At 32.7% G+C, this 24,847-nt stretch overlaps 2 protein-coding genes across 3 annotated transcripts; both read left to right on the top strand.

Moving 5' to 3' along the window:
- Positions 1 to 7,077: 7,077 nt before the first annotated feature.
- LOC102612301 (hypothetical protein) lies at positions 7,078 to 9,394 on the top strand. Of its 2 annotated transcripts, none has more exons than XM_025101810.2 (3): positions 7,078 to 7,186; positions 8,328 to 8,426; positions 8,798 to 9,394. In XM_025101810.2, the coding sequence occupies exons 2-3, from the start codon at positions 8,331 to 8,333 to the stop codon at positions 9,257 to 9,259; spliced, it is 558 nt and encodes a 185-aa protein (XP_024957578.1). In that variant the 5' UTR covers positions 7,078 to 7,186; positions 8,328 to 8,330; the 3' UTR covers positions 9,260 to 9,394. The 2 variants fall into 2 exon arrangements, with proteins under 2 accessions (XP_024957578.1, XP_006488220.1); XM_006488157.4 differs by having other exon boundaries at positions 7,097 to 7,318.
- A 7,359-nt stretch (positions 9,395 to 16,753) lies between these two features.
- LOC102611420 (WUSCHEL-related homeobox 3) lies at positions 16,754 to 18,470 on the top strand. Its single transcript, XM_025102392.2, has 2 exons — positions 16,754 to 17,207; positions 17,999 to 18,470. Exons 1-2 carry the CDS (start codon positions 16,827 to 16,829, stop codon positions 18,242 to 18,244), a joined length of 627 nt encoding a protein of 208 aa, XP_024958160.1. The 5' UTR covers positions 16,754 to 16,826; the 3' UTR covers positions 18,245 to 18,470.
- Positions 18,471 to 24,847: the final 6,377 nt, after the last annotated feature.

Genomic DNA, 24,847 nt, shown 5'->3' with positions numbered 1-24,847 from the left:
TAATTAATAGATTTTTTCATGTCATCCCTCAACCACTTTAGGTGAAAATTGCATATCAAAACTGACTTTCTGAAAGCAACTTCTTAATTATAACGTAGTACAAATATAATATACAATAGTTTAGTCAAGAACATGCAAAGCTGTTCAAAACTGTAACATCTATTTCAAATTAATCACGAGTATCAATCTACGGCTAAATGAGATTATATCACGAAACCAAATTGTCACTTGCATGTTACATATAGTGAAACTATAACATTTCAACCGATTTTGCTTGGTTACAAAGCAAAATCAAACATATCTAGAGATTCTATCAAGCTGTCATTGTAGAGTCAAATGTGTGTAATTATCTTTCAATTTTTCTTTTTAGAGGAAGAAGAGATACGTAGATGAATGGTAAGGCAACCTCAAGAGTCATGGTATATTTTCTATCAAGCAAGCTGCAGTATTTTAAAATCAGCTAGCGTATATTAAGGGATATGCAAAAACTCCCAAGATTTCGATGTAGTTTGATTGCAATGTTGGAAATGAAATGTCGTTTTGATGTTTATTAGTCAACTGTAACATACTCAGTGACAATTTATTTTATAGCTTTCTGCAAAGTTCTTTCGACAAGTTACTCAAAAATTGAAAAAAGAACAGATTTCATGATCCCATAATGTTTATGATAGCATGAACCCAAAATAAATAAATAAATAAAAGTTTTTTCAGAAGTAAAAGTTTTCAAAACGCATATACTGCTTTTTAAAAATAATAATAATAATTGCAATATGCATGTTGGCAAGCATTTTTTATTTCTTAATTCTTCTCGTAGTAGCATGGTTTCAAGGGCAAAGCACACCTTCGTCAAGAGGAGGGCACGTCGGCCTCCTCAACTCTTTTTTGAAATCCTCTTTCTTGATTTTACCGTACTTAAAAAAATTTTAAAAAAAATATTTGGAATAAAACAAATAGATAATACAACGCTAAAAGTTTTTAAAGAATGCTCATCCGAGCTTGGAATGTGCCTCGGGTAATGGGTTTGAAGCTACCAAAATGGAGTCATTATCGGATGTTTGACAAAACAGAAACGTTTAAAGTTGAATGATACAAGAAACACTGATTTTTTAATAATGATGGTTTATGGGAATTAGTTTGAATTAATAAAATTAGGATTTTAGACCTCCTTATATAATAACTCTTAATTATCGTGAATTTATTAAAATAGGCAAATTCGAAATATTATTCTATAATAAAATTCTCCTAATTAGAAATAAGAAAAGCAAAGCAAACGGTATAATAAAATTCTCCTAATCTAAATAAGAAAAGCAAAGCAAACGGTGTCTAAATTTAATGCCTAGAAAAAAAGATAAAAATTCTAGAAGAAACATGAAAAATAGGAAAATATCTTAAAACTGAAAAATGATCAAGAAAGAAGTGGAATTTTCAGCTAGACCACAAGGTAAAATGGTACAACCAGTTTTGGATTTGGTGTATTTCATCACAAACTTCAAAACAACATATTATACGCCGAAAACTGACACATGTAGCCCAGGTTATGCCTTCTGGAAGATACTTACTCGTAACACGCAACCATCATACACCAATATCTGTAAAAATGTCTATGTAAAGAACAAATAGAAGTGCTAATTTCAAGTAATTTGATTTGTTGATCAAATAACATCTTTAATTTTTTCCTTTTTTTTGTTTTATTAATGTTAGAGAGTTAGGTACCATATCTTTGTGTAAGAGGACTGTATCGCTAAATATAAAATATATATGTTTCTAGAATTTTAGTAAAGGTCTTTGTATATGCATTAGACACATTATCTATAGCAAGGCTAGGGATTGATTTAAGGTTAAGTTTCTAAGGCTTAGTCAAAGCCTAAACTCCTCAAGTTATCTTTAAGTATGAATTAAACCCATGAGCTTTTATATGATATGAAAGTCAAACCTACTTATGAGTGTAAGCCTATATTGATCTTCCACCTAATTGTCAAAATAATGGCTGACAAAGTCGGTGGCTTTAACAAGCCAATTTCAAATTGGCTTTGACAGCCACCAATATAGAAGAATGAAGAAACTTTGAAGCAGCAAATATTGAAGGGGAAATGTACTGCCTAAAGAAAACAATAAAGAAGAAAAAGGAAGAGTTAAAGCTGCCAAATTTGAACAAAGACAAAAAGAAAGAAAAAAAAAAGAATTTGGCAGCAGCTTTTTTTAAAGAAGGAAAAAGAAGAATGAATAAGATAATGGTGGTGAGAAAAAAAATATTTTAATAGCCAATTTTGGCTACAAAAAGGGAGAGTTTTCCATTTCGTTTTGGCATCCAAAATTCGTGAGAGAAAAAGTAGGGAGCTTGAGTAATTTTAAAGGCTTAAAATTATAAAGCTCTCGTGAGTCTAATGAGTGAGAGATTGGGTATATTGGGATTCCGGGTAGTGAACCAAAATATTACAATACTTGTAATCCTTATATCACTAGTAAAATATTTTCCTTCTGTTTCATCCGTAGACATAGGCTAACACCACATAATTTTTTAGTGTCCTCTTTCTGCTTGTTCTTTATTTTTTATTCCAATTTTATTTTAGCTGTGGTCCTGCTTCACCCACCAATTTTCTAACAGTGGTATCAGAGCTACTGATTATATTTTTTAGAGTTGGTGGTATTATTCACCTATACGACATTGTTCACGAAGACGGCACTGTTCATGTATACGGTGTTATTCATGTATATGGTTACTGTTCATGTGAGATAGTGAGAGCCAATCCTAGTAAAGTTAGTTTATGGTGAAAAGCGATGGCAGCAGAATACGAAATTAAGAAGTTCAACAAAAATAATTTTTTATTGTAGAAAATGAAGATAAAAGCTGTATTGAGGAAAAATAATTGTTTGTCAACAATTGGAGAAAAGTCCATGGAGATAACTGATGACAAGTGGAACGAGATAGATGGCAATGCCATTTCTGATCTACACTCTGCACTTGCGGATAGAGTATTATCCAGTGTGGTAGAGAAAAAGACAGCAAAAGAAATATGAGATACTCTCACAAAATTGTACGAGGCCAAATCGCTGCACAATAAGATCTTCTTAAAAATGAGACTCTATGACTCTATACTCTTCAAATGACGGAATCTACATCGGTGACCAACTACATCAACACCTTGAAAACTCTATTTTCACAATTGATAACGTTGGGTCATAATATAGAGGAAAATGAATGTGCGGAGCTTCTACTTCAAAGTCTACCAGATTCGTATGATCAACTCATCATCAACTTAACGAAAAACAATCAAGATGACATTCTAGTTTTCGACGATGTTGCAGCTTCCATATTCAATGAGGATAGCAGGCAGAAAAGTAAGGAAAACGACAAGTAAGTTCGCAACAAGTATAAGCGTTATTGGTGGCGAGAGGGAGATCAACAGAACGTGGCCCTAATGGGAATCACAATCATGGTCAATCAAAATCCAGAAGTAAGAAAAATATTAAATGCTACAATTGTGGCAAGAAAGGGCACATTAAGAAAAACTGTTAGAACAATCAGAAGAAAAGAAATGGTAAAGAATCTGAGTCATCTCATGCTCAAGGGTGTGTAGTAAGTACTTCGGATGATGGCGAAATTCTCTATAGCGAGGTAACAATTGTTTCATAAGGCAGAAAATAATTGTCTAATGTTTGACTTATAGACTTAAAAGCTACCTGGCATATGACCTATTGGAGAGAATGGTTTTACATATATGAACCTATCTCATGAGGCTCTGTGATGATCATGCCTTGGAGATCGCTAGTATTGGTACAGTCAAAATAAAAATATTTGATGATACAATTCGCACAATTGAGAAGGTATGACATGTCAACGGTCGAAAGAAAAATCTATTATCTTTAGGATAAATTTATAGTCATGGGTACAAAACTCATGTGAACAATCGAATTATGAAGATTGTTAAAGGCACGTTTGTATTGATGAAGGCAGAAAAGATCGGTGTTAATTTATTCATGCTTAAAGGAGAAACACATAGGAGGTTGGTGCGTGTGTCACATTAAATGGAGAAGAGTCAATGATAATGTGGCATCTTAAACTCAGAATAAAGTTTGAAGATTCTCTCTGAGTGAAAATTACTTCCAAGGTTTAAATCAGTAAATTTACCATTTTACGAGTATTGTGTTACAAGTAAGCAGTATACATTAAAATTCAGTAGATCTATTGCTAGAAGTAAATGCATTTTAGACTTAGTTCACTTTGATGTTTAGGAATTACCAAACATATCTACAGGAGGTGCAAAGTACATTATGACTTTCATTAATGATTATTCAAGGAGATGTTGGGCGTACCCAATTAAGAAAAAGTCATATTTGTTTCCAGTATTCAAATAGTACAAAGTACAAATTGAACTTGAATTCGGAAAAAAAAGATCAAGTGCTTGAGGACAAATAACGATATAGAATATACAGACGGCGAGTTTCTTATTTTTTGTAAGCAAGAAGATATTCAGAGGTAGTTCACGGTGGCATATACTCCTTAACAAAATGGAGTAGCAGAGCGGATAAATAGAACTCTTACAGAAATGATAAGAGTTATGTTGAGAACTGATGGTCTACCTAATTCATTCTGGGCAGAAGAAGTCAAAACTACTTGTTATCTAGTAAATCAGTCACCATCCACGACAATTGAATTGAAGACACTGATGGAGATGTGAACTGAAAATCCAATTGATTACTTATACATACATGCATTTGGATGTCCTGTGAACGTGATGTACAATGCTCAAGAAAGAACAAAGTTAGATCCAAAATCTAGAAGGTGTATCTTTTTTAGGTATGCCGATTAAGTGAAAGGGTGTCGTTTGTGGGACCCCACTGCCCACAAAATTGTCATCAGCATAGATGTTATCTTTGTAGAAGATCAACAGCAAAGGAGAGATGAGGATGATAACACTGTAAAAGAAAAGTCAGAGACTGTACCAGTATATGTGAAAAATAATTCAGAAAAAGAAGATTCAGATTCTTCTGAAGTAGCACCAGAGCACGAGGAACAAAAACTAGTCGAGTCTGAGGCTTTAAAAGTTCGTCGGTCAATTCGTGAGAGACGACCACCAGCGTGGCACTCGAAGTATGTCATAGAGATCAATGTTGCATATTGTCTTTTAACAAATAATGAAACTTTTCATAAAGCTTTAAACAACTCAGATATTCCTTTGTGAAAGACAGTAATGCAGGAAGACATTCAGGCTCTACACAAGAACAAAACATGTGAACTTGTATCACTATCACACGGAAAAAAAAAGTCATTGGTAACAAATGGGTCTATAAGATTAAACGTGATGGCAATGACCAAGTGAAGCAGTATCGTGCAAGATTGGTGGTGAAAGGATATGCTCAGAAAGAAGGTATTGACTTTCATGAAATATTTTCTCCTGCGGTTCGACTTACAACCGTTAGAGTAGTCTTGGCGGCGATGTGTGCTACATTTGACTTACATCTTGAGCAGTTAAATGTGAAAACTGCATTTCATCATGAAGAACTTGGAGAAAAAAATATATAGGCTCCAACCAGAAGGTTTTACTGAAATAGAAAATGAGAACTTGGTTTGCAAGTTGAACAAATCTCTATACAGTTTCAAACATGTGCCGATGTGTTGGTATAAGAGATTTGATTCATTTATCACGAGCCTTGGATACAACAGACTCAGTTCAGACTATTGTGCATATTACAAAAGGTTTGAAGATAATGATTTTATTATTTTACTGTTGTATGTGGATGGAATATTGGTAGTAGGCCCCAACAAAGATCGAGTCCAAGAATTAAAGGCACAATTGGTTAGAGAGTTTGAAATGAAGGACTTAAGACCAACAAACAAGATTTTGGGATGCAAAATCACCGAGATAGAAATAACAATAAGATTTGGCTTTCTCATAAGAACTACTTAAAGAAAATCTCACGGCGCTTCAACATGCAAGATTGTAAGCTGATTTTTACCTCACTTTCTGTTAATTTTAAGTTATCCTTAAGTATGTGTCCTAACAATGAAGCAGCGAGGAAGAAGATATATCGAGTACTATATGCATCAGCAATGGGAAGTTTAATGTTCGTTATGATTTATACAAGACCAGACATTGCACAAGCAGTGGGAGCAGTCAGTCGATACATGACAAATCCTCATGAAGAACATTAAAGAGCTGTGAAGAGGATCTTGAGATATATCAGAGGAACCTCAGATGTTGCATTATGTTATAGAGGATCAGAATTTACTATCAGGGGGTATGCGGATTCGGATTTTGTAGGAGACCTTAATAAAAGGAAATCTACTACTGGCTATGTGTTTACACTTGCGAGAGGAGCTGTAAGCTAGGTTTCGAAACTGCAAATCATTATGGCTTTATCTACAACGGAAGCAGAATACATGGGGGCTACACAAGCTTGCAAGGAAGTTATTTGGATACAAAAGTTATTGGAGGAACTCGGGCACAAACAAGAGAAACGTTTTGTATACTGTGACAATCAGAGTGCCTTCCACATTGCAATGAATCCAGCCTTTCATTCGAAGACAAAGCACATAGGGGTTTAATATCACTTCGTTTGAGAAGTAATGGAAGATGGAAGTGTAGATTTACAGAAAATCCATACGAAGGAGAACTTAACAAATGTTATGACCAAATCAATCAATACTGACAAATTTATATGGAGTAGATCCTCTTGTGGTCTAGAAGAGACGTAAGCAGCTTGACAATGGCGAAACAGAAAGGATGGTGTGGAGATTGATTGATTCTCAATCAAATCTCCAAGTGGGAGAATGTCAAACTAATGGCTGACAAAGCCGGTGGCTTTAACAAGCCAAATTCAAATTGGCTTTGGCAGCCACCAATCTAGAAGAATGAAGAAACTTTGAAGCAGTAAATATTGAAGGGAAAAGGTACTGCCCAAAGAAAACAAGGAAGAAGAAAAAGGAAGAGTTGAAGCTGCTAAATTTGAACAAAGATAAAAAGAAAGAAGAAGAACAAATGGAATTTGGCAGAATCATTTTTTTAAGGAGGAAAAAGAAGAATGAAGAAGATAATGGCTGTGAGAAAAAAAATTTTAATAGCCAATTTTGGCTATAAAAAGGGAGAGCTCCCCATTTCGTTTTGGCATCCAAAATTCGTGAGAGAGAAAGAAGAAAGCTTGAGTAATTTTAAAGGCTTAAAATTATAAAGTTCCTGTGAGTCTGGTGAGTGAGAGATTGGGTGTATTGGAGTTTTGCGTAGTGAGCCAAAATATTACAATACTTTTAATCATCATATCACTAGTAAAATATTTTCTTCTGTCTTCACCCGTGGACGTAGGTTAAAAGCCGAACGACGTAATTTCCTAGTGTCCTCTGTCTACTTGTTCTTTATTTTTTTTCTTTCAATTTCATTTTAACTGTTGTCCTGCTTCACCCACCAATTTTCTAACACTAACAAGGACCAAGTGAAAAGAATAGCCTAAACGTGACATGGGTATTAGAGACATTGTTTCATTTTAACTGTTGTCCTGCTTCACCCACCAATTTTCTAACACTAACAATGACCAAGTGAAAAGAATAGCCTAAACGTGACATGGGTATTAGAGACATTGTTTCATATTGGTTGAGAATTGACCTTGGATTAATAAGTATATGTATAAGACTTGAAGCCCTTAATATTTGAGTTAGTATCGAATAAGAATTAGGCTCATGGGCTTCCATACTATGCTATCTTTCTACAACTTTTTTTTCGAAAAATAACAACGAATATAGAACAAATCTTCTTAGAATGAATTTATTCTTTGGTAATCTTTAAGTTTAATTTCAGAGGAATATAGCATGCAGCGGTCTTCCTTTCATAAAATAGTTGAAAATAACTATTAAGAAATAACAATAAAAAGATCTTTTTTACTCCCTTCTTATCTACGATATTTTATCCAAATTCTACTATAGAAAATACTAATTATATTCTAATCAATTTTCATAAAATTTTAATCATCAGTGAAGAGAAATGTAGAGTAAATTGGGATCTTTTTAAAGGAAGTGTAGGACAGATCGAATCTAGATAGCTTTGATTGTGAAGATAAAAAGGATCATTAAGATCAACAAAGATGCTTTACTCTTCAAAAGAGAAGATTTAGCCATGACAAAAGTAAAAGAGTATAAGTAAACATCAAGGAACCCTTTTTGGTACATACTTGTAGCTATAGCTAGCAACGGTCTGAGGCGCATAAAGCTCAAAGAATAAAACTTTTCATTACGTGAAGAAAAGAATAGTTGAATTATTTATCCATGCTATAAATTTCACAGAATGATCTCTATGCATTCGTCGTCACAGCTTATTGATTGCATTTAAGCGTTACAGAAAATGAAGAATTGCCGTGGATCGACCTGCATATTTTGCGTGCTTTTGCTTGCTATGCTTGCAGGAGGTGATGAAGGTGCCCCCAAATCCAAAAACAAGGTAATGAATTCGAATTTATTAGATCCCATGCTGGTTTGAACTTTGTTGAACTTTTAATTAAGATCTTGCGGCTCGTATACATTTGTACTGAATTCGTGAATAAGCTTGAATTTCATAAAGAAAGAACTGTTTTCCCTTTAAAATTGAAAAAAAAAATTGGAGAACAATATTATGTTTCCTTTTCAAAGAATAGTTTCAATTTTGATTATTTAACTCCCCAACCATCTGGTATCTTCTCATGTATTTTATTATCTAAAAACTATTAGACAAGTTAGTACTTGCAACGAATGAATAATATAGATGGTACGGCGTCGGTAAGTAATTATATTATAACATAAATGGTAATAATATGGCTTTGTATTATGTTACAGGAAAATTGTACATACGCAGTGACAATAGAAACGACATGCACAAAAGGAGCCGAAACCTCAAACCCTGTTAGCCTGAGATTTGGTGATACAAAATCAACTGACATTTTGGTGAAACATTTAAATTCCAAGCACGTGAGACAGGTTGATCCATTATGGCCAACAGTCCTCGACGACGTGCCCAGAAAGCCATTTCAAGCTTGCAATGTAGATGAGTTTCAAGTAACAGGTCCGTGTGTAGTGTCTCCAATTTGCTACTTGTATCTCAAATTGGGCGGAGAAGATGACTGGCGGCCGGGATTTGCACAAGTTAGAGTGCTGGAAGGCTCTCATCACAGCTCTGAGTATTTCTATTTTCGACGGTATTTGCCAAGGCACGTATGGCATGGTTCAGATATATGTGATAGGGAGGTCACTCCTTTTGGAATTAAGCATAAGAGGAAGGTTCTTACATTGAAGCCATAGGAAATGTTGGTAGCATAAAGATTCAAAATTAATTTATTATATTTATATGAGGTTTATTGTCTAGCAAGTTAAATATATAAGTTTTATTTTTCTGGTTTTTTGGGGAGAGTAAAGTTTATCCTAAATTACTGTTTTTTTTTTTAAAAAATAAAAGTTTCCCTTTTCTATCGAGATTTAATTATAAAATTAAACAACGTCGTATTTATTTAATTTTCTTCAAATTAATCATGAGAATCATAACCCATTATGTCATCAAGAAACATATTCCTGTTTGCTAACATCATAGTTATCCAATCGTATATTTATTGAGTTGTTATTAGTGAAATAATGACTAGCATGGATTACATGTGGTTTTGTTGTAGATAAAAAAGATTCTACCTATCAAAAATTAGAGTCAGAAAGAGAATTTTTTGTGTACATTAAAGAAAATATAACCGGTCAATATATTATGATACATGTATATATTTCTTTAAGTGTAACTACGAGTTTGTTTGGTTTCTTTAAACACATATGTATACACATCAGGTTGTTATTAAATTGGTAAACATGTATATCTTCATGTCTAGCTAATAGATTTTCTTGAAAAACTTGCCTAAATACATTTTACATACCCAATAAATAAATTTGAGAAGAACTTAAATTTAGTACACTACTTTTTTGACGCTTTAATAATCTTTTGTCATGAGTATATTTATATTATTGTCATGTATATATTTATATTATTATATAATTAAAATTTAATTACTTGTGTATCCTTATATATCCAATAATTACACTTGACATTTTGTTGAAAAATTGGTAGAAAAAACTGCTCAATGACAAATTATTTATTGAAAAAGAGAAAAAAAATTGGACTTTGGCATGAGGGTAATAGGAATAATAATTTTTGTTTTTCGAAAAAGAAAAACGCCATAGTGATTATTGCTTTCCAGGATTTATGATGAAAAAATAATTTTTTAAAAATAAATAATAACCATGCTCACCAATTGAATTCCACAACCACCGAATCGGTGATTTTTCTTTTTAGCTCAAAATATAACAAAAATTTTCCCAATTAATTTGCTTGTCAGAAACCATCATCAACAATTAAAACTGCAGCATTCATTTATACATATGGCAGTATAATAAAAAGCAGCAACTCTGATCACTGTATAACGAATTTCGTTAAAGCTAGCCCTTCCCCTTTAACAAAAAGCTCTGAAAATCTGAAAATCATGAATCAATCAATCTTCTTCCGACACCCAAGTCAAAGTGAAAGCAATTAAGAAACTTTAATTAATTACTTCACTTCCCTTAACTAAACGCTTTTAATCACACACTACTTGAGTAGCAGTAACAGTATATACAAGCAACTCTTGTGCTGAAAAGTTAATTTCTTTCGAGGCTCTAGCTGGCCACTTTTTCAAAAGCTTGAACGGTCGTAACTTTGATGTGTTCCGTCAAAATAATTATCTAAGTATCTCGAGGTCAGATCAATTGTAGCTTCTTTATGCACATTCATAGGCCGGCTAGCTATGATTTGGTCCCTTCAGAAGGGAGTAATTACATACTACAGTAACTAAGACCAGAGCATTTGCAATTTTTCTTGAAATTAATTCACATTTTAAAATGCTTGGGATCTTTACATCAGCGAACACAGAGAGAAACAATTTAGTGAGTAACAGTAAATGTGACATGATTCTATAATGTGGTGTTGAAACTGTGGTTTGATTTTATTTTATTTTTCACAACTATAACGTGAGAATATACAAATTACAAAATACTTGTGGGTTTCACCATAAAATCTTTTAGTTGAAAGAAAAAACTTTAACTTTAAGAATAATTAAGAGGTTTAATTACAAGTCATACTATGCTTAAATAAAATGAAATTTACCGAAAGCCAATGTTAAATGCCACTAAAGAGCACCATGGTGGTTAATTCCGTAACTTCCATCAGCCATCACTCAGGGACCCTGTGCGGATCCAAATGAATGAAATCACCCTTATTTGTAAGAACCTTAAAAAAATGGGGGGACCCAAATATTATTACCCAATGACCTACAGAAGAGACGACGCAATCTATTTAGAACACGTGACACCTGGAACATGCTTCTATGTGGGACACAGAAAATTTCAACGGCTGAGATTATCCAGCATATGAGAAGGCCACAGGCTTGGCATATGTACAATGTGATGTATAAACTTGATTTGTCGTCAGTGGTCAAATCGTTGATGCTGATAGATAATACTAATCGCTTGCTAACGTATTTGGCGTGTTCCAATCATCTCTGCCCTCTTCTTCTTATTCATGCTTTGACCAAATAAAATTATGCCCCTCTTCACGAATCACGATCTGTATCTAATCAACCTGTAAACTTCTCCTAAAACAATAAGTTACTAAGATTAAACAAATCGTCCAATTGCCCACTCAAGCTATTTAGCGAGTGCAATTGTCTCTTTCTTCCGTCATGTATGTGTTGTCGGATGGTAGATTTGGTCTATACTAAGGAGGTGTAGACTTGTGAGTTATATATTCTTTTGCGATCTAAGATATAAATTATGTTATAGTAAAATTTGATTTGAGCATGGGCTATGCCGCTATGATAATGAAGATTTTTTTTATGTACCCTCTCGGAACACCTTTTGGACTATAATAGAATCTATTATAGAGGGTCTTGGCAAATTAATTAGTACGAAAAAAAAAAAAGAAGAGCATTAAAGCAGAAATGTTAAATGGAGTTATATTCGTCATTCAATATCGAAGTAATAAGGATACGATGACGCAATGTCATCAAAGAAATTTCATTGATCATTCATTCTAGAACATGCATTAAACCCTGGAATATTATTGTCTTGGCTCACTTTAATTGATTTCTTATTCAAGTTGAAACCAACCAAACTACTGACAAAAATTAAAACAAAGTATGCAATATCATCATTTTGAAAATTACCGATCGAAGGCAAGGAAAATTAAAAGCAAAGAGCAGCAATAATATACAGATCGATAAATTAACCTAATGGCATTGGCACTGGGGAGGATATACAGCCTGCATGCAAATGCAAGGAATCTGGGATATGTGTCCACCAATCAACATGTAGATATTCAATTAAATTATTACTCGTAGCTTATCTTGATTTATTGACCAAATTTTCCATTCTCTCTTCTCTTTTTTGAATATATTGTATATACATGCTTGGTACGACTGAAATGTGAATGGACGTATAAGTTTTGCTGGCTAACTATGAAATGATGAAGGCAAGGAAGGAAAGAGAGTCCTTCTTTTCGATCTCTTGCTCTTGTTGCTGCTGCTTGGGCTTGCTTTCTGGACCTATATAGGTTGTTTAATCAGTAGAGTCATGCATGCGTTTGTTGTATTTTGTCTCGACCCTTTCAATCCAGGCGTGGTGACCTCACCTTCCCTTCCTCATTTATGGTGATTTGTTTTCCTTTCGACATTGCCTCAGTCTTTCGTCACTACAGCACTAAATATTCATATATGTATTAAATGATCCAGTGACAGCGACCATCGTTGTCTATCACACTCGCCAATCTCACTAATTATATGAGCAATCTCGCTCAATAGAACCTTAAAATTAAAATAAATGCTCGTTCTTAAAACATCTCTAAAATGCTCTTTAAATAATATTTTATTACTTAATTGAAGAGTCACATCAACATTTATGACTTCAAAAGACACTCTAATTAAGATTCTTCAAATAAAAAATGATTCTCTTTCTTTAATTTTATAGAGTTACTTTCTCTCTCTTCAATTTATATTTTATTTCTTTTTATTAGAGAGAGAGATAGAGAGAGAATTGATTTAATTACCATTTATTTTTCTTTTAAAAAAATATTTATTTGATTAAAATAATATTAATTTATTTCTATTTGAAGAGCCTTTTGGAGAATAACATATTTTTACTCTCCCTTTTACCGCATAAATAAGCAAATAGATATTTGAAAAATAAAGTTAATAGAGTCTTTTGCAGATACTCTTAGTACTTGAGAATTATTTTAGAAACAATTTTTTTAATAATTAAAGCAAATGAGCGAAGCACACTCCATCAACACTTTTAAGTTAATGTATTTGCCTTCTATTATGTTCATTGACAATAATGTTCCTTTTTTCTTATTTTTCTCTCATCTATAACTATAACATAGATAGTATCATAATTTCAGTTGATCTGATAGTATTGTACAATTGTGTTAAGGAATGCAAAATCATTCGTGTTAAGGTTATAAAATACGTTATATTACATTTTCCTGTATAAGCAAATTGTTGGCCTAGTTAAAAATTGTAGCTAATGTAACTTATCTGAAGATCAACAAAGAAATCGAAGCTATTCTTGGTTTTTGAAATCGAAATGATTTTCTATCTTAAATACTTATCAATCTACTGATATTTACAGTAAAAAAAAATTCAGTTAAAACTTGCCTTCATCAATTTAAGGTACCCACACCCCCCGCCCCGCGGGAAAAGAAGAAAAAGTTTATTACAAGTTTACAAGAGACTTAAATTGAATTTTGAAACTTTCAATTAGGTTAATTAATATATATCCCAAGTTAAAAAACTATATTTATGAGAAGCCAAGATAGCTGGGGCAAATTGCTATAAATTTGCTGAAATTTTTGTCTCTAAAAGTAATTGCATTTTGTATTTCAAAAAACCAATAATAATTGCAATGCTTCCTCTTTGACGAGAAACAATAATTGCAATATGTACTGAAAAGCAAAGTAGTTGAAGAAGTGGGGTTTTTTATTTAGGATTACGTAACTTTGAACGTTCCAAAATATATGACAACCATTGCATAAAAAATGAGTAGTTCTCCAAGAATACCAAAGAATTTTTCTTTAAATTAATTAGCTTGAACATAATAAAATTGTTTGAACAGACAGGGGGCGTCGAGTGGGGACAAAATGAGATATTAGGTTTTGTAAATGAACGGTTGAGATCAAAACGGGAAAGGTGACAGTGGATAAGGCCATGCAAGGCTAAAAAAGCCAGGCCACTGATCTGCATGCATTTATGGAATTTGTAAGTTTGTTTGTCCACAGCTTACGTTTTGTACAGCGAACATATTATGTGTACAGAAAGAGAGAGAGAGAGAGAGAGAGAGAGAGAGAGAGAGCTGAGCTGAGCCTGTGGGTCTGTGACGCCCATTCGTGAACTGCCAAAGCTCTCACCTACTCACTTTATACATCATCAGCAAGAGCCATGATATGTGAATGCTATTGTCAGGATAACTATTATTATTATATTATATTTATAATTCATAATCCAAATAATTTTACACAGAGCTTATTGTTCTTTGTTATATTCAGACTATTAGATAATGACAAAGTGACAATATACACAAAAGTAGGGGTAACTGAAATTTGAGCAGAATCCAAGATTACAAAACGAAGGTCAAAAAGATCCGAGTTTTAGAAGCTGAATCATGAGAACTTTATCAACAGTTTTGTTGGCTTATGCTACTGTGACATGTGTTCAAAATTCTGAGATTAACAATTTAGCATGCATGATGTTGCTGTATACTTTTCGTCAAATGTAAAATACATTGTCGTGGTCTTTTATCCCTTTGTCGTCACTAGAATGAAAATATTTTGAACACTTATAAAACTTTCGGGGTTTTCAAAAAGAGCTTAGTATTTTAATTAATGTTGGCAAGAAGACCAGAAGAGTATATATACATAATGAAATCTCGAGAGTTCAACTAAGCGTCTGCAATTTCATTCCCTTATTCAAAGTTTGAGTTATTACAAATTTTGAGAATCGGACACAAGTGGTAGAAGCATGCACCTTGGTAGTTCATGAATTACATTCAACAATGTTAAAGATTCTACCATTCGAGCCCTATATGTGTGTCTTTTCTTTATTAGACGATGAATGTAAAATTATTTAACTACTATGCAAATAAATGAATGCCACATCATTAGGATTTAATTTTTGGGATCCCTAATAAAAAGTATAAACAAATCTTTTTGTATAATCATTGTTAGTTAAAGGTAGCTAGGGCGGGTTTTGATAAATTTTAATGACAATATAAAGGAAAACAACTTTGCTCTCTTTTTATTTCAAAAGGCTTCAAGGACTAATTTATATAAAAGATTCAAAAAAATAAAAGTAAAAAAACAATCGTGTGTGCGTGCGTGCGTGTAGACACACCTAGAGCTTTGAACCTCAAGTATGAGGATTAAAATACAGATATCACATAGATGGAACTAAAAAACACTGAAAAACTTAGATTTCAATTCATTATTTTTTGTCTTTTAACTCTGTTCTTATGAAATTCCATTTTAACATCCACACCTGACACACACACACACAATTAGGTTCCAATGAGGGATCCTTCATTAATGTAAGAGATAAATTAGAAAATATGAAAAAAAAAGTTTAACCAGTTTATTTTGACCTATAGTGTATTAAGTATATGTTTTTTAATCTTTTAGGAATCCATTACTTAAATAAAAGATGAGATTCATTATTAGATCATTACACATGTTATACATGTTATAATGAAAATGGTTCTTTTCATGTATACGTTTACTGGTTTCACCCATATTTATCTTGATCGGGGATGACACGATGAGTGATATAAACTACTTGTCGACCACAGAGGGAGAATCTAAATAGTTTTAAACATAAAGAGGACTACAAGTAAATCAAATCCAAATGACTCAACACCGTGGGATTTTATAATAACATTTGACACCGTGAGTATATATACACACAAGATCTCCTTATCTACAATAACATAAAAGAATCTTGGTCAAATTCTTATTAGGTCTCATTTATTCATATGTTTATATGTCAAGAGTTGGCAAAAATAAAATAAAATCCGAACTTATATACCTAACCCAACGAGTTTTTAACATCAACTCTCTTTCTTGTCAGCTGCAAAAGGTTTTAGCCAAATACTAACTAATCCTGAATCGTGAAATGTGAGCAATAAATAAATAATACTTGGCCTCCTATTAATCGTAGATAAGAAGTGAGAGAATATATGTTAAAAAGAAAAAAGAAATATGAATGGAGAAAGTTTATCACGCGCTGCAGAAGCAGGGTTGGGTGAGGTAGAAGGTCAACAAAAAAGGGAAAGGCTAGCTAGCTTTTCAGTTTCTGCTTCTTTAGCATACAAAAATTTACTTGCTGTGTCTCCGACCAAGAAGTAAAAAGGAAATTAACTTTGTTTATGTCCACGGTCCACTTCAGTTGATAAAAATAAATAAATAAATAAACAATGAGATGATAATGACATAATCATTTAAGAGACATTACGCAGCTGCTGCTTCATTTCCACAACAACAGCTAGATTCTCTTTTTCTCTTCTCTCTCATGTCATGTCTCACTCTTGTCTCTACACAGTAATATACTGAATCTCCTTCACTTGAATGCCTCTCTCAGGGAGACATCAGCATGATGACAACGTTGCTCTTCATGTACACTACTCTTTCCTCCCTCTATATTAACCCCCTAGCTCATCTCTCACTTCATCACCTTTTCTGCTCATGCCCTAGCCTTTTGTCACACACACACACACACACACAGAGACACACATCTCAAAACCCTTTTAATTTGCTTTCGTAATGTCTCCAGCAGGATCCACAAGATGGTGCCCAACGCCTGAGCAGCTGATGATTTTGGAGGAAATGTATAGGAGTGGAGTTCGAACTCCTAATGCTTCACAAATTCAACACATCACTGCCCATCTTTCTCATTTTGGAAAGATTGAAGGCAAGAATGTGTTTTACTGGTTTCAAAACCATAAAGCAAGAGAGAGGCAAAAGCTTAGAAGGAAGTTGGGAAAGCAACTCCAACTTCAACAGCAACAACAGATATTTCAACATCATCATCACCTGCAGCAATGTTGTCAAGTACCAAATCATCACCAGCAGCTTCTTCACTGCACCTTTCAGTCTCCTCCTGCCGGTGGTTCCTTTTCTAACCCAGATAAAGTTCTTACTCAGGTAATTAATCACATTTCACTCGATTCCATTTTTGTACAAAACGTTTATCACTATATATTTTCACATTAGGTATATGTAAAACAAAACATGCTTGCTACAACACCTCTCACCCTCCATTTAAACCCCTAACTAATTGTTTTGTAAAATTTTCTTAAATTCCTTTGTTGACAACCCCAAGTTTTTCAGTGCTACATAATATTATGAATTAAGAGATAAAGCCTCCTAAAAGTTTGTGATTTTCAAAGAGTTTTCTTTGACTTGCTATCCTGATTCCAATCCTGAGGAGATAAAGAGTTAATTTTTTTTCTTTACCCTAACCTTTTAAGCAAAAAATATAAATAAGCAAAAATAAGATAAATAAATAAATTGAGAGACAAGAACAAAGATTTAGAGGGCCGGAAACAAAAATTTTAAGAAACCTGAAGTCTTCATTGGAGAATAGCGATACAAACAACACTATAGTGACCAAATCGCAGTCTTCTCTAAGAGATATATCATGTTGTTGTAAATAAAGCAATATGTATATAAATTTTTAAATAACATGTGAATGGGATGGGTTAACAAAGATTGACTTACGGATTTATTTTGTCGGTTTGTATGACTTCATAGTGTTTTCAGTTTAGGGTTTCATGCAAGCAATCTCTTTTTCTCTGCTCTGAAAAATGACTATCTTTATTGCGAAAAAAAAAAAGATATTTTATGTCCAAAATTTTATAATATATAACTGATTTCTTTTAAGGTTTTTATTTATTAATTTGCCTCTTTAATTATTTATTTGTGCGTTTTAACAGGGAATGCTGACTGAAGATGCTTCAACAAAAACGATGAGTTACACGTGGAAAAAAGGGATCCAAGAAAGGGTAGAGATGGAGAAGTCCTTGATGGGAATGTACGGTCGTGATTGGATGATGATGGTTGATGTGGCTCCACGTTCTCTGCAGCCATGTTGCTCAAAACCTCCACTCAGAACCCTTGAACTTTTCCCAATCACAGCAACTAATCTGAAAGAAGAATGCAACTCGTCCAAACAAAATTAATCTCTCTTTATTTTAATAAGTAAAAAAAGAAAAAGAAAAAACCATATGTATTTCTTTCTCTTTCTAGGGTTTTAATTAATTAGCAACAGTTTAAAGCATGTCTGTGGCCTGAGTGCTTGTAGCTTTTTTGTTTGTTTGTCTCTGATTACTGTTATGAATGTGTCTAAGACTGCCCTGCTGAGAAAGATCTAAATTGTCTAGTGAGTAATGGCACTGTTCTCTTATTACTACTACTGCTTATTAATTAATTTGCAATTTTGCATTGTCTATTTTCATTTTTTAGAATTCTTTAAAACGGTCGTTCTTTTTTTTTTCAGCACTGATTTTCATTTTTTTGTCCTTTAAATATTCGTCTCTTTTCTCTAACAGTAATAAGGACCATACATATAAAGCTGCTGCATGTGTGGTACCAATTAAGTAATTAACTCAGTACATGCATTGTCACGTAGACATCAACTTTTTATTCAACCTACAAGACAGGACAACAAGAGTCAATGCTACTATTTAAAACACTATTTTAAAGCAAGCATTAAATCTCGAACCTTGAAATCAAAACAGGAAACAAGAAACGCTAACTAGAAAGATACTCACGTTTTCTAAGAAAGTAAATAATTGTAGTCTTGGATTTTATTAAGAGACAAAAGGAAATACGAAACCGTAAAAAGGCTATGCTAAAAGCCTAAAATGAAGAAGCTATTATCTTGAGCCATCTCTAATGGCCGTCAAATATTATTATTTGTCTCCATGGAATAATTTCGCATTGATTGTGGTAATGTAGAAAGTAAATATATCAATTTAATGGACTATCCCTGTAAGAACCAAGGAGCTTTTGGGCTTTTTCCCCCCTTTTAACATCGATTTCAGTTATGCTGAATTGATAGTGTATATATGTCCATTAACCTAACTTATGCTTAAAAATTAGTTTAAAAGTTGAGGGTAATCTTTATTTTATACACATAATTTGATAACTGATCTCAAGTGATATGAGATAGTTTTCCTATCATTATTTGTCACATGTAAGTTGTCTATCACATGAAAAAGTATAGTATGAGCCCATTCATAAATGAGTGCGGCTCTTATACCTTATAACATTTTAAATGACTAATCTATACTAAAAAATTAACTCATAAGTTGAGGTTGGTAAAGATTGTATACTTACTATTACTATATTTGGTGCTGGTGATGATATGATTTTGAATGATGCAAGTGCTCGGAGGGTATCCAGGAGCTCTACTATTTTTTATTTGCAATAGATGGTATTCGCACAGTGGTTATGGGTTTCAATTCACACTCTGCTGATATTCCTTCTCATTTTGATGAGGATGTTAGTTTTGAAGGGAATGCTATGCTGATGAATATTTTTTTATCTAACCTTGAGGCTATTGGGGGGTGCGGTTTTAGCCCCAACTTTAGTGCTGTTGGCCCGCGCACCTGTAATTCAAAGAAGCGGTTCAAATTAGTCACCGTATGCAAGTATCATAAACAGCACTATGGGCGTTAGCTTACTTTCATATAGTTTCTTTTGTTAGGCTTTGCCTATGGTATTCTCTTGTTTATTCTTTATTTCTTTTATTTGCTTTTACTATTTTTCTTTGTTGGCTTTTTTTTAATAGATTGGAGGTTTTGTTCTATGTCCCCTCCAAATGTTTTATTTTCATTTTTAATTTTAATTTACAGATAAAGGAGTCTTGCCCAACCTCTCCATCCTATGGTCATTTAACTAAAAAAAGAAAAAAAGAAAAAAGGAGCCCTCGATCTAAAAATATATATTCAAGCTAAAGGAAAAGCCTTTATTTGAGGCCAAAAAAAAAAAAACCACTACTATACCTACATGTAATTAAAGTTTCATAAAAATTTTAATATCATAATAAAAAAAACCTAAAAAAGAAGAAATGCCAATGACTTTAGTTGGTAAAATCTCTTAAATGAAAATAAGAGGTTTGCATTTTGAACCCTATGCACATGAGTGGGAAGAAAATAATTGCTAATGCTATTAGGATATAACTTTAAAAAAAGAATTAAAATTAAAAAAAAAATCAATCATCTTCTCCTTTTGAGTCATCTATGGTTTTTCACAACAAAAGGATCAAATGTATAAGATTTCATATGTTCAAGTATAAAATTACTTCAATGTCTTTCACATACCCCGAATATTTTTTAAAAATCATTTTAATAGTTTTGTGAATGTTAGGTCATTTTCTTTCAAATACTTGGAACTAGTTCTGCTTCATTTTAAGTCAAGATAGTCAAACAATATCATGATTACAAAATTAATTTAAGAGGTTTTGATAGACCATAAAAAATAATATACTGAAATGTAACTAAAAAAAGCAGAATTACTTATAATAATTAACTTGACAGTCTGTATGAAGAAAAGAAAAATAATCAAAATAAGCTAAAGAACGAAGATAATAGTTAGCCCAATCAATATCACTCAACAAACATATATCATGGACACGCCAACTCAAGATCAGGACTCAACAAAAGCAGTGGACGCCTCATAATAATACTTTCGTTTGGACAAGCAAATTTTATCATTTTCTTGGCAACTTCATTAACATGACTTGACAAGTTAAAGGCACAAGTGAAACCAATGGTAGTTATAACTATAAAGGACACACAAGATGCCATTAATTAATCGACCAACATTATCGATCATAAATAACTCTTCATGATAATGGAGATACACAGACACGTCGGTACGCACACGCACACACAGATATGGGTCATTCTACATAAGGAGCTAAATTAATTACTTTCATTTGAAACCGCTACAAGGAATAAATGTGAAACTCCATAATAATAAATGGGCATATTTAATTAATATGGCGATCACTTTGCGTCGTCCAGTCACATTCTTTTACAATGAATCAAGAAAAAAGATTTCATGGTCTAATAAAATTAAACAATTTGGAGCATATATATATATGGCCGTTATTTAATTTCTGTGCTACACAATTGAGATTTTGTGCCATAGAGTTTTTTCTGTGGTGTGGGGAAGATACGTTGTCATCTGGCTATGTCATATACATTGCATTTGTAAGGCCATTTAACATTCTTGTTGGCAATAAATATTCATGGTCAGTTTTTTAATTTCCGACTTTATACTAGACGTCATAGAGCACCCAAACACAGAATGAGAGTCGTATTAATAATGCCTCATAAATATGCATGTATACGTTATATTTCGTCATTTCTGTTAGAATAATATATACTGATGAGGCGATGGCCGCAGCGCAATTATACCTTGCCACTAATAGAGTAGACATATAATAACCAAACGAGTCCCACAACAAGAAAGATGAGAGCCGAAAGTCAAAGAGGTAACTTTTCGGGGCTATATCTAAAACAAAGTGCGTAAAACGAGGGGTAAAATGTCAAATAGTTAAAGTTATAGCGACTAAACCGCGAGATAACCTATAGTTTGGGTCTTTTTTTTTTTTCCTTGAATGATTCCTTTCTTCCTTTTTTTTTTAATTAAACCATCTAATATCCAAAAATTACATTAGGTCCTGACTAATATAGATTCGAGTCGAGTAAAATCATTAGGGTGGCAAAACTTTCCCAGCAAGTATTTAACGTAGGTGCATTCTCAAATCTCGAACCGAGAACCTTGGTTAAGGTAGAACAATCTCATGTCAGTTGATCTACGCGCTTATTGGTTAAATGATTCCTTTTTTCTTTTATGGTACAGTTTCTTTTCTTTTTTCTGAGTGGTAAAATATTTGATGCATGCATTCGTACGTGGAAAAGAACTTTGGATATAAAGCCCATCAACTTTGGCTGTCTCAAGCTTGAAGAAGCTTCTTGCCTCAGTATGTTAATATTTGAAAAGTGTAAACTCTCCCTATAGTCTCAAGCTAAGGTTAGCATTAATTTTCATTTCGTTATTTTATTTTTGAAAATGACCAGTCTTTGCCTTTGTTAGTGTTAAAAAAATTAATTTTCTTGTCCTAAAAAAAATAACAAGTAGCAGGGGGGTTTTTCAGGTTATTTTTTAAATTATGAAGACTAACAGAGAATTGATGCTTATTATTAATTCTAGAGATTAAAAGGAAATTTACCATATTCATAAATGATACAATTGAATGAAAATTTGAGTGGGATCCTTTTTCGACATTGATGTAATCGAACTCTTTTAATTTGGATTTCGTATATTGACGATCACATAACTTTATAGTAAGGCTTGTTTGTTGGATTTTTATCTCCGGAGAAAATTGCGTGGATTGAGGTTTCCTTTACTTCTCATCCATGTGACCTATCGATCAGAAAATGGATAAAAATAATAGTCCCTTCATCTGACTCTAAAATGACAGTTTGATGGAAACAAATTGATTTGCTTATATCGCCAAACATGGTAATACGGTTCCACACACGCTCAATCTCCGTCAAAAGCCAAATAACAGTGAACCTTTGATACAATCAATTTCAGAATGCAATTTAAAGACCAAATTAAGCATTCATAAAATATCACAAGTTGCTTTTAATTTGAAATTAAGTAATGATTTGTTAAATGTCTGAAATCTGAAGTTATATTAATTTTAGAAATATTTTTAATTTTTTTTATAAATTATGTTTGATTTTCTGGGATTTATATCAAAATGGAAAAAATAAGCTTTAACGACTTTTAATTGAATGAGAAAATGTCTGATTGAGAAGTAGATATTACATCCCAAAATTATCTCTATTAAATATACCTATTTCCAAAACTACCTCTTTTTTTTTCATTTTGACTTATAAGAACATAAATACCAAATAATCACTTTTAGATTTTTTTTATTTATAAAATATATAAGATGCTACTTATATTTAGGTATTAAAAAAATAAACATGTTATTCAGATATTTCTATTTGAACCCATTTAAATTTTAGACAAATTTAGACCTATTTAGATTTTTAAAAAATAGATAAATGCTATCTAAGTTTGTTTTGATTTGTAGTTAATTGTTATATCAAAATAGACAAAGATATTCTTGTACTTGAATTTAGTTTGCACATTTTGTATGACTTGTGATTGATAATTAATAAATTTAAAAAATTATCCAAAATCATTTTGACATTACTTTCGTATTGGTTGGATGTAATTTTTCAGAAGAAAATTAATATTTTAGTACAAAATAACTTAAAAATCATAGAAAATCAACATAAAACAAGTAAAAATTAATCAAGTATACTTTAGTAGAAAATTGACATATAATGGGTTCTTCAAAGTATTTTTTAAGATATAGAAATTAATTTTGACATGAATTATACTGACCTCCATTTTTATTTATTTTTTATTTTGCACTTTAGCTAATTGAAAAGTATGGTAGCGGCTCAAAACCAAAATCACATGGGAAGAGATGACTAGCTTGGAACTTGGAAGCATGTCAAAATCAATACTGGTTTGGGAATTAACATGCATAAATATACCAAACATATATATAAGATTTAAGATTTGGAATTTTTTTCAAAAAATAAAAAATAAAACCAAAACAATGTTTGCCTTAGAAAGAAAGGAGGTCAATTAATTTGATTACCTTGGTCCTCACTCTATGGTTGTTTCTAACAACTTGTTATCTTCAAGTTGCAAGCTTATCAATCTAGTCTGGCATCAGTTTTCTTGAATCAGTTTCTTGCCTGCATTCGCCGCAAGCAGGCATTATGAGTTTGATGCATATATGTGACATTTAATTGTCATAAGATATAATGTATAAAATATTCTATAAAAATCGCATTTTATAGAGGCAGAAGCCGGCCCCGGGGGCCGCCGACAAGAGTATTTTATCAGTGAAAAGGCAATTTTCAGGGCCTCGCATTGTAGCAAGAGAGGATTAAAGTTGTTAATCATATCTAGAACAATATCTCCATCAATTGGTAACTAGCATTTGAGATTCTAATATAATATATGTTTGCTTTTATGTAAATAGCAACAGCGATCTTATAGTAGCAATTGCTTGAAACAGGCATGGAATTAGACAGCTACGAAGTGGATGGGCTGATGGACCAGCATGTATAACCCTATGCCCAATCCAAAGTCAACAGAGCAGAGAGGCAGACTCTCTATGGTCCTCTCCTTTTTTTTTATAAATAAAATGCATTTAAACCATAGAAGAAAAGAGATACAATAGTTTTGAAGGATATCAACTCATCCACACAACAATCTCACATCTTTTGAAAGCTAATTTAGCTAAAGAATAGGAAATGACATTACAAGATCTATGAGTATACTAGACATTAACATGATCAAAGCCCTTAACTAGGTTCTGAATTTCAAAAATTACCCAAAAGATCTCACATTTGCTACCTTGTTTGTTGTTTACAAGATTGACCACCTCTTGAGAGTCTGGTTCAACAATCAAACATCTTGCGCCTGTTTTTTCAGCAATCTGGATTCCCCACTCCACGGCTTCGGCCTCCACAAAAGCTACATCTCCATTAAACTTTGAGAGTTTAATTGCACCTGCAGACACATTTCCAGCTTCATCTCTAACGATAGCTCCCAGTCTTGCGATTTGTTTCTCTGAATTGGTGGCTACATCTACATTAAGCTTAAAATAGCCTCTCGTAGGGGAACTCCATGTCCTTTGGATATGGTCCTCTCCTTAATTATTCTCCTAAAGC

The sequence above is a fragment of the Citrus sinensis genome, chromosome 8, assembly GCF_022201045.2.
Source record: "Citrus sinensis cultivar Valencia sweet orange chromosome 8, DVS_A1.0, whole genome shotgun sequence".
Taxonomy (NCBI): domain Eukaryota; kingdom Viridiplantae; phylum Streptophyta; class Magnoliopsida; order Sapindales; family Rutaceae; genus Citrus; species Citrus sinensis.
The sequence above is the reverse complement of the archived record's forward strand: the minus strand, read 5'-3'. Positions and strand labels throughout refer to the sequence as shown.